General features: G+C 38.1%; 1 protein-coding gene across 1 annotated transcript in view; it reads right to left on the reverse strand.

The window, feature by feature from the left end:
• Positions 1-2882: 2882 nt before the first annotated feature.
• LOC106075047 (T-box transcription factor TBX2-like) overlaps positions 2883-11482 on the reverse strand; it is a 35759-nt gene continuing 27159 nt past the window's right edge. The window contains exons 5-8 of the mRNA XM_056007136.1: positions 7976-8122; positions 6519-6595; positions 5748-5938; positions 2883-5229 (exon numbers count right to left, since the gene is read on the reverse strand). Coding sequence (XP_055863111.1) covers positions 4256-5229; positions 5748-5938; positions 6519-6595; positions 7976-8122 — 1389 coding nt within the window. The 3' untranslated portion in view covers positions 2883-4255. The remainder of the gene's footprint in view (positions 5230-5747; positions 5939-6518; positions 6596-7975; positions 8123-11482) is intronic.

Here is an 11482-nt window from a genome sequence, read left to right on the forward strand (position 1 = left end):
ATGGGTGGTGATGAAATGGAAATCAATCGTAAGATTAGATCACCTAAGTGTATATTTCTATCGATCTGAAAGTAGACTACACAACTGTAGCTGATCTGCAGCCTAGGAGCAGAAGATAATTCATGTCAGTAGTGTTTACGTCTGCCTGCCTATCATCTCTCATAACTGACGTTTTCGTCATATTAATTCACTAAATCCTGTCTCTGAAACTAATGTTCTAATCCCTCTGACGCGCTCTCCGGGATTAACTAATTAAAAGCAGCGTTCGGCCGTCTGCTAAGGACACTGCAGAAAAGATGGCGCAAGGGAAATCACTCATACGGTAATTCGATTTTTCTCCCGCCGGCTGTAATTTTGATGGCGAGCTGAATGGTGCCAAACTCCCAAGACAACTGTGTGCGGAAAAACTTAGATAATAGAAAACAGAAAGGGGAAAAAAAAAAGACGCTAATATATCACGGAGCGGGAATAGCTGGAACTTAATGTGATTTGAAAGATTTATCAGACGTGACTTAAGTACCAGGCGAGAGGGAGCTGTGAATAACAATAGGATAGAAGGAAACAAACTTTGGACGCTGGGAATGATGAGAAATAATGGGATGTTAGGGATGAATGTTTTTTGTATGCCAATGGCTACCGGGATGTTCAGGATGCAGTGACGGTGAAGGTGATGGGAATGTTTGGATGTCAAGGATGTCTAGCATGTTGGGGATGTTTGGATGTTAAGGATTCGGGGATGCTGAAGATACAAACATTTGGAGATGATGAGAATGTTTGTAATGTCAGAGATGCTGGGTGTGATAGAAATGCATGGATGTTTGTGATGTAAAGGATGCTGGTATGGGGTGATAGAAATGCATGGATGTTTGTGATGTCAGAGATGCTGGTGGCGATAGAAAAGCATGAATGTTTGTGATGTCAGAGATGCTGTGGGTGATAGAAGTGCATGAATGTCAGAGATGCTGTGGGTGATAGAAATGCATGAATGTTTGTGATGTCAGAGATGCTGTGGGTGATAGAAATGAATGAATGTCAGAGATGCTGTGGGTGATAGAAATGCATGAATGATTGTGATGTCAGAGATGCTGTGTGTGATAGAAATGCATGGATGTTGATGATGTCAGAGATGCTGTGGGTGATAGAAATGCATGGATGTTGATGATGTCAGAGATGCTGTGGGTGATAGAAATGCATGAATGTTTGTGATGTCAGAGATGCTGTGGATCATAGAAATGCATGAATGTCAGAGATGCTGTGGGTGATAGAAATGCATGAATGTCAGAGATGCTGTGGGTGATAGAAATGCATGAATGTCAGAGATGCTGTGGGTGATAGAAATGCATGAATGTCAGAGATGCTGTGGGTGATAGAAATGCATGAATGTCAGAGATGCTGTGGGTGATAGAAATGCATGAATGTTTGTGATGTCAGAGATGCTGTGGGTGATAGAAATGCATGAATGTCAGAGATGCTGTGGGTGATAGAAATGCATGAATGTTTGTGATGTCAGAGATGCTGATGGCGATAGAAATGCATGAATGTCAGAGATGCTGTGGGTGATAGAAATGCATGAATGTTTGTGATGTCAGAGATGCTGATGGCGATAGAAATGCATGAATGTCAGAGATGCTGTGGGTGATAGAAATGCATGAATGTTTGTGATGTCAGAGATGCTGATGGCGATAGAAATGCTTGGATGTTTAATGTTAAAGATGCTGGTGGTGATAGAAATGGATGTTGAGGATGTCGGAGATATTGGGGATCTTTTGATGTTCCGGATTCGTGAATAGTTCGTGATTTCAGGGATAGTAGGATGCTGGAGAGGATAAGATGCTCCCGATGTCAGTGATGCTTGCAATACTTGGCTTTGATGAGCATGCTTAGATGTTAACGATATGAAGGATGCTGAGATGTTATGGATGATACGGGTTTTTGGATGCTAAAGATGTCACGATAACTGGAATACTGGTATGTTGGGGATTATGGGGATGTTTTCATGGTAAGGATGTCGGGGATGCTGGAATGATGAGATGGGAATTTTTGGCTCGTGAGACAATTGAGAAATTGGGATGCTGCGGGAAGTTGTAGTGAATTAAGATGTTTGAATGCTAAGGATGTCAATAGAGGATACTGAGATGTTAAGAATGTCAGGGATGCTGGGTTACGCTGGCATATTGTGGATGATGGAAATCCTTGTATGTTCATGATGTTTGAATGTTAAGGATGTCGTGGATACTTCAGGTGGTGAAGTTACAGGAAGTTGGGATGCATAAACATAAAGTCACGTGTAACCAGATAGGTTTGTTGAACTATTGGAAGGAAATGACCAGCAAAAACACATGCATTTAAAACCAGCAAAATATAAGAAATACTTCTAAAAAGGAAAGAACTCCACACTTACAACAATGTCTCTCAATAATGTGGAAGTTATTTCCCTTATATCAAACTCAACAAACAATATCCTATAATTAATTCAATAGTTGGTTAATTTTTTTTTTAATTGATTCATGTTTACTTAGGTGTAATAAATAGTTGCCTAAAGTTTCAACCTGATCCGAGGAAGGGGGGGTGGAGAAATAACGGGTACAATTTTGTAAGAGAACAAAAACAACTTATTTAACCGTATCTGTGAATACTGAAGGATTAATTTCTGTTGCTGGTATATGTACATATGGTAACTACCAGTATTTATTTGACAAATCGGTTAATTTTTTTTTTTTTACTAATTCATTTCTTGTCTATACCAATATGAATAATTGGATCAAAGTTTCAACTTGATCCGAGAATAAGTGTGGGGAAAATACACCATTTTTTTTACAAGACAGACAGTGAGAGTGAGTTGATATGAGATTTTAAAAAAAAAAAAAAAAGACTCATTTCTGATTGGTCAACTTTTTATTTAAATGAGCAAAAACATAGTTATTTGAAACACGAAACAGAGACACAACAAACACTGTTTTTATGTAGAGTAAAAAGTAGTACATTTCATCTGCCCTGGGCAATAGCAAAAATAGTGAAATTAATTATGTTGAAAATATTTTATGATCTAATACATTCCAAATGTTATGTCATTGCAATGCCACATTCAAATATATATCCACATTGCGAGATGAAAAAAAAAATGTTTTCTAGTGATCACGTGTGCCAAACTAAAAATAGACTTTAGAACAAGTAAGTAACGCAACTCTTTCAGAACTTACGATCTACAAGGGCACATGATGGAAATGTTAATCGTCTCTCATACTCTCACAGTAGTGCTGATAATCAAACGAAAAGAGAATGAACAATTGAACAGACAGTCTTAAACCAAGAACATCATAAAGAGTACAGTTATTGTATGGGCAGTGGCGTAGCTAGGAGGAATTCGACATTATTTGGAGACCGGGGGGGGGGTGATCTCTATAGGGGCCCCTGCATTTTGCGTAATATTTAATGTAAAAAAAAAAACACTCGTTAGGAGGCCCTCTCAAGTGGAGGCCCGGGGGCATTTTCGAATTCTTCAACCCCCTCCCACACTCTAGCTACGCCACTGTGTATTGGCTTCGATCAGTTTTTCAAAAAGTTTGACAGAGCCAATGTCTATAAAATGTTTATGACGTACATGTTTACAAATTGTTTCTACCATCTGTACGACTATCTCCTGGCATTAATCTTCATGAGATATCGTCTTTAAAATTACAAATTTTCTCAATGACAGCTTATTGTTTTAAACATTTGAACACTTTCAACAAACTTTTAAAGTCGTGACAAATTTTTGAATGTTCGACAAGTTTCGAACGTTCAATCACAAACAATGTTTACATCCAGGCCCTAACCTCCTGCAAGACTGCAAGCGATGACATCCAACAGGATTCGAACCCACGACCATAGTGAAGACAGTTCGAAGCTTGTAGTACACCACAAGGCGGGCCATGTCTTTCAGGACTAACAGGTGCGTATGTGTTCATGTATTAAAATGTGGTGCTACGATTCTATGATGTGTTTCCATGACAACACGGCCGTAACCTGCACGCATGTCAAACACTGCTCCGTTGGGTCGGGGTGACAAACTACGGACACCAAGCGAACAACTTATGGAGGTCGACTAGATACGATCAGGCTCTTCGTGTCATTACAAAATAAACCGGAAGTGTGTTTACATTAGCAGACAAAGTTTGCAGTAGAGAAGAAAAGAGTAAGACAAATAATCTTTTCCAATGTTTTCCGATAACTTTACGTATTAATAAAAAAAAATGTCTAGCATATATATTAGCATTCAAGGAGTAGCCGTGGATGACCTTGACGATGACCTTGACCCAGACTGACTACTTACGTCTAGTGATTGAACCTGAACAGGCTCAAAGTTTGGCGGGTTCGGAAGGTCTTCGGCAGACACTTCCGACAATTTTTCAGAAGGACACGGTGACGCGTGCCGGCTTCCGTTGTTAGTGTTGGGGCTGTTACACTCATGGTATTGGTGCTTTTGGCGGTAATGATTATTGCCAAGGTACTGACTTAGCTGGTTGTGTTGCAGCAGAGATGCGAACTGCGACATCGGAGGAAAACTCTCGTACGGGTTGGCGAAGTGGACACCCATGCTGTGCTTCAGAAACTGGACACTTAGCAGTGAAAGATGAGCAGCCAGCAAGGCCTGGGTCTCTTGAAATGTGTCCAATGGGTTCCAGGAGTTGGCATTTTTCAAGAGATGCTGCGCGAGCTCCAGCTGGCTTGGCGAAGACTTCAAGTCTTGGAATTGATGACTGGACAGAGCATGGGTGGTCCTGTGGCTAGACAATGGAAGAGAATTAGATAACGGCGCTGCCATGCTGGACATGGAGGACACATCTGTAGGAGAGTTTAACATGGCACTGACGGGGAAGGAAATGGCAGACTTTGAGGTCGGTGATGACGCTTTTCGTGGTGAGGCTTTGGAAGCAGATGTGGATGTCACACAAGAGGCCAGAGAAGATGACTTTGTTTGCGTCACAAGTAGCCTTCTACTTGTTGAAGAGTCGGGAGACGCAGGTCGAAGCGAAGATGAGGCGTGAACCCCTTCGTTGTCACTTTCATGGCCCACATCAGATTGTTCACTATGGCGTCGCTTTCTGCTTGCCCGTGTAGACGAATCCCAAAATTCTGAATTTTCGGAATATGCTGCCGGGACTTTGTATGGCCATTGGTCACTTTCAGACAACGATTTTTTTCCAAGAAAATCTTTTTTGATAAGTTCCGAGGAACATGTCACTTCCGCTTAAAGAGACAAAAATTGAAAATATTAAATATGTCTTACAATAATTATGAGCAACATATCTATCTATCTATCTATCTATCTATCTATCTATCTATCTATCTATCTATCTATCTATCTATCTATCTATCTATCTATCTATCTATCTATCTATCTAATCTATCTATCAATCTATCTAATCTATCTAATCTATCTATCAATCTATCAATCTATCTATCTATCTATCTATCTATCTATCTATCTATCTATCTATCTATCTATCTATCTAATCTATCTATCAATCTATCAATCAATCTATCTAATCTATCTATCAATCTATCAATCTATCTATCTATCTATCTATCTGTCTATCTATATATATCTAACTTTATCATATGTTGTGTTTTATTACTAGTTTGCAAGTCTTTTGTCTTAGCAAGATATTCTATCTATAGTCTGTTTCATTGCCCACACAATCTGCCAGACGAGACGATAGACTCAATATATCGATCTATTTAAACTGAATGAGTGAGATTGATACCTGTGATTGATTTCACTTGCGGTGATTTTGAATGAGATTGATTGTAAGATTTTCTCTCCGCCCTGTCACGTGACACTTCTCTTTTTTGAGACCTGTCTGTGGCACGTTGTTTGTCGTCTGCAATGGTTCGAGCTTCCCTGGAATTCCCTTCGTTGTAGTCACGTGAGCAAGCTGAGCCAACCGTCGTACGTCTGGAATATAACACAATAAAAGTATTTATAAGAGTCACTAAACAAAAGAAGTGATGCAATAGCTGTTTTTAAAATAGGTTCCTCACACAACACATACAACACACCCAACACGTACAACACACACACGCAACACACACATATAACACACACAACACACCCAACACATACAACACACACACACACACACACAGCACATACAACACATACTACACAACCAACAGATACAAGACAAACAACACAAACAACACATACAACACACCCAACACATACACCACACCCAACACATACAACACACCCAATACATACAACACACCCAACACATACAACACAAAAAAAAACACCCAACACATACAGCACGTACAACACATACAACACACATCCAACACATCCAACACACTCAACACATACAATTCATACAACAAATACAACACACCATACACATACGAAACACCCAACACATACAGCACGTACAACACATCCAACACACTTCCAACACATACAACACATAAACCACACCCAACACACCCCTTACATATAACACATATTTAAATACTATCTTTTGTTGTTGTAAGGTACTCACTTTTTGTCTCGTTTCCCTCCACCGCTGTCTCTGAAACCTTTAGCGAACGGATTGTGGTCAATCTTCAGTTGTGTGATCTGAGGAACAAATAACAATAAGTGTTAGTCCAAGTCTACACATTATGTTCTTGGCGTGCTGCTACGTGGGAGGTAGGAGCTGTGACTAGCGATGCACGAGGTTCTTGTCTCCCGCTTTCTAATGGGGTGTATGTGCGTGTTTAAATGGTGACGGTGGGAAGAGGTTTGCGATTGGTTGTGAATGATGAAAGATAAGCGGCATTGTCGTCCGCGGTTATAGGTACGAGAGACGACCACAGATTGTCAGAGTGAAAAGACGTTGTTTTTTTAGTGAGTTAAAATTTGTTCAGAATACCATTTTTATATTATTACTAAGTCTACTACATTGTTTTTATTGTAATAAAAGCTATATTTAGTTTAGTTCACAAAACTATCACTCAACTTAGTTAAAGTTTTATAATTCAATATATAATACATCTACAGCGGTTTAGTTCAGTCTAAGACGATGAGCTCCATTGGTGTCAGAAGAATGATACGATTGTTAAATAACCAAAATCAAGACTTTGGTTTCACTAAATGATACTTTTAACTCTTTCTCTCCGTAATTATTTTCCACATTCTGGTGGTATCAACCCTGGTATCGTCAGTTAGGAGAGAAAGAGTTAACGGCTTTGAAGTAATATATTGAATGTATTTGCTTGCAACTAATGTACTTCGACTCTTCAAGCTGTTCAAATAAACTCTGTCCCGTCTTCTGCGGCCATTGGTTATTCTCTTTTGGCACTTCCGGCACTCTATCGAAAATCTAGAATCTATAGTGGACAGTGTGGCCCATGCTCTATTTTGAAAATTGAACTGATTGTTCTTTAATTCACTGTAAATTTTCTTTTTTTTTTTTTAGCTTTGAATAGGTATGTTCGTTTTTGCATATGTATTCTGAGTGCTCATTACAATATAATATACGGATCTATTGTACAGTCAGGTAACCCTTTCTGACTTATCAATTAATTGGGAGGGGGGGGGGCTTATCTGTTTGTATGGCCGAATACTAGTGAGGGTGTTAGGTGGCCAGCAAAACGACCAAACCGCCTTTAAAGTCAGGTACCCATTAGAGTTTGGTGGATGTCATAAAAATCTGAAAATTAAAAATTCCAGTTCTCACAGGGATTTGAACCTGAGACCACTCGTTTCAGAAGCCAAGCGATTGATCACTAATCCACCACATCCACAAAAGGCACAGTATTGCGCATAGGTGTAGAGCAAACAGTATTTATTCATATTAAATCGTCAGAGAGTTTAAATAATTCATAATAAATCGTCAGAGAGCGGAAATAATTCCTATTTAATGGTAAGATTAATAATCATTAAAGACCCAAGAGTACATAACTGACTCAAACATTTGAGTGCAAAGAGATTTTGAATACATTGGTCTAGAGTTACCTTCTCATTCTGGTAGGCTGTCACCGCGATGAATGTAGTCTCTTTGAAAAGGAAACTTCGAAAGGGGCTGTAAGTGATTTTAAGAATGTCGTCTGCTCTGACCAGGTGAAGTCTGGGCTGGTACTTGTGCATGGAATTCAGGATCGTCTGCCAATTCGTTAGACAAAGACATCAACTTAAGACATTTAGTGCCGACACAGTTACGGAAACATGAGAAACTAGCAACTCCATAAATCTACATCTTTCATGTTTCTCTGTAGCTAACTGTTGTCATAAACTTTGACTCAAAACATTTTAAAAAAACGGAGGGGGGAGGGGAGCAAAAGGAAAGGGGGTCAGGGCAAGCATTAAGCAAACATTGGGGGAAAAAAACGTAAATTCTTTTTTTTTAATCTTGATTCTTTGCGATTTCAAAAAGATTCACAAAACCATGTGTGCTATTTATTGGAAAATTTCATTCCAATTTGATGTTAGAAAAAAAAAGAAGATACAAATACTTTTTTGTTAAAGGCATAGAAAAACACAACATATTAACGAATAAAAAAACCCAAACAGAAAACTTAAGAAAAAGAATCAAAAGAACAATGAATTAAAATCGACCAAACAGAAAACCTATCCTCTTAGAGGAGTGTGCTAGAGAGTTTTGTAGTGCGATGACGTCTTCTTAAAGCTGATCACACACACAGCCATTCTCTAGGTACATACAAGTTCCACCACATGATATATAAAGCAGTGTATTTTTGTGTTGTGATTGTTGTGAACTCCTTACTGGGATTATACTTAACACATAACGTACTAGTAATACTTCTTTCAATAACTCAAGAGACGCCAGAGATGAATTAACAACAAAAATATAACTTTAATAAAAGTAATCAGGGTAGGCCCTAGCTGTAGCTGAAGACAACGCATGAAACATTAACTAACTGAATATATACATCATTATAAAACTGACTTCTATATTACTCATATCGTACGACTAGGCTCCATAACTCAGGCCTCTAACAACAACAATAACAAAACATCAAGCGCCGTCACTCTGTCCCAACCAATGGACCAATGAAAAAATAGTAAAATTAATAAATAAACATAGATATCCTTGAATCTTATAACTCAGGTTGTATCAACTGCTGTTTACAATCCTATATCCAAACATAAACACCACATTTTGTATCACAAAAAGACACACTTGAGTCTAAACAAGAGTAGTAAAAATATAAGCATAAAAGAAAAGAACACTACTAATAAATAAAGGATTAAAATTAAAGAAGCAATTAAAATAGTTTACCTTAAAGCTCCGAAACAAAACAAAACTGAATGAAAAATAGCGCCAATGTCTATCAAACAAGTGTGCCACTAAAAGAGCGACTTTTCCAATTGTCTTTATCTCACATTAAGCTCAGCAATTAACCATGTCCAGCGATGGCAGTCCAAAACCAGGTGTGGGGTGCGTCAGGTCAAGGCATTATTTCAACACGTGGTAAGTGATTTGTCTTAAAAGCGTCACATATACTAAAACCCCATTACAATCGTCTGCTTATTTTGTGGTAGGGAATTGTGGGATGGGAAGTAATCTCTGACATGCGCAGCTTACAAAAGAAGAGTGACAACTCTTGTTAGAAACAAAGGGATCAACTGTATTTCTGTTCGTTTGTCTTATCTTGTTATTAATGAGTATCCAGAGGTTCTTCTCACGCTCGACAAACCAGTAATTATATTGCTTTGCTTTTCTAATCAATGGTCTCTCTATATCACTTTTTCTTTGTCACACTATCCGATGATATAATCTATTTTTACAAAGCTTATATTAACTCATTCCGTCTGTCAGGTAAAAAGTGTGTGCACGTTATTTCTCCCACACCCATTCTGGGATCAAATTGAAACTTCCCACAATTATTTATTGACATGGACAAGACATGGATCAATAAACAAAAAATAACCAATTAGGCATCTAATTACTGTTTAACACTAACAAGGGAAACTAATACTTCAGTATTCACAGATATGACTAAATTTGTTGGGTTTAGTCTCCTTAAGTAATTGTTAACGCTATATCTCCCTCGGGCATTCTCCGATCAAGTTAATACTTTAAACAATTATTTATTGTACCTAACAAAATAGTGAATCAATAACAAAATACTTTATTAGTCAATTAATTATTGGTAGTTAATTTTTTTTGGAAATCAAATAAGGGAAATAACTTGTACATTATTGATATATAGGGTTTTACAGGTGAATTTCTTTCCCTTTAGATAGTTTTTTTTTTTTTTTTTTGTGAAAACAAAAAAAAATGGATTTTTTATATTTTGCTTGTGTATGCCTCTGCGGACACTATTATTTAAAATACTTGCAGAGCTTTATATATATGATAAGTCATTGATAAGTCAAACAATCGTACAATAATTACAGATGGCTACCTGGTTGTGTGGTATGCGCTTCTGTCACCAAGGTGGTCACGAACCTGCCCCACCCCCCACTGGGCTAGCCCGTGCCCCCACTAGGCTAGAATGTAATCCTGTTCGTTTTGGAAGGAACTTATGAGTTATGACACATAAAGATCTTGATTAGCATTTGTACTAAACCCGATATCCCAGTCCCACCATGGTCATATGACCTTGTCGCATATCATAAGACATACACACAATGCTATCTACATTCTCTGTAGAACACCCTTCAACTTCTCCTCTGGACGTTGGTCAGAATTTTAACAATTCGGACACTATGTCTCGACGTGCTGATAGAAATTGATGAAATTTTTATGTATTTTTACACTTTTCAAAGGAATAATAGATATTCACCATTAGCGGAAAAAATATATAGAGACGTTATTAACTTATTACATGTATCAGGAATGGAAGTGTTGCTAAAGTATGTTCTATTTAAAGATTTATCAATATTTGTGCACATTTTGCAGAATCAAATTGTATTTGTAGCCTTTATTTAGTTTGAAAAATGAAAGTCCCAGTTAGCGCCCTTGACATCGTTTAGTTTAGCTTATCTTTTAGATTACCGACTTTAGTTCAAAGGAGAAGATAAATACGTCATACGCATTCCACGTGTCAGTCAAGACATGCTTGTTAATCAGTGACTTAAACTGGTCAAAATCTCCAATAGTTTTGACTGCATCCGTAGACTACTTTTTTTAAAAAATAAAGGTAGATTAAAGAATAAGTGCGAAACAAATATAATATCTGGACTATTTTTTTAATGGCGAGTTGAGAAAACTAAAAAGGAAGAAACCGTCGAGTCAAAATTAGAAAACAATTACTGGCACGGAGGAATCTGACCAATGGTGTCGGGCCATGTTCTGAAGTCTGTTCTACGGAGGGTCATCTCTGTAACCCAAAGTGACACTGAGTCACAGTTTTTCTAGTCCGCTTGTCGTCCGTTAGGAGGAGGAGGGGGAGAAACATCACTCCTGCTGTTTGAAGTTAAGACAGAATGGTGGTTTTGTTTTAAAGTCATAAATAATTCGGGCTAATAGGAAAGATGGCGTGCAGGGTAGTCGAG

The sequence above is a fragment of the Biomphalaria glabrata genome, chromosome 12 (genome assembly GCF_947242115.1).
Source record: "Biomphalaria glabrata chromosome 12, xgBioGlab47.1, whole genome shotgun sequence".
Lineage (NCBI taxonomy): Eukaryota > Metazoa > Mollusca > Gastropoda > Planorbidae > Biomphalaria > Biomphalaria glabrata.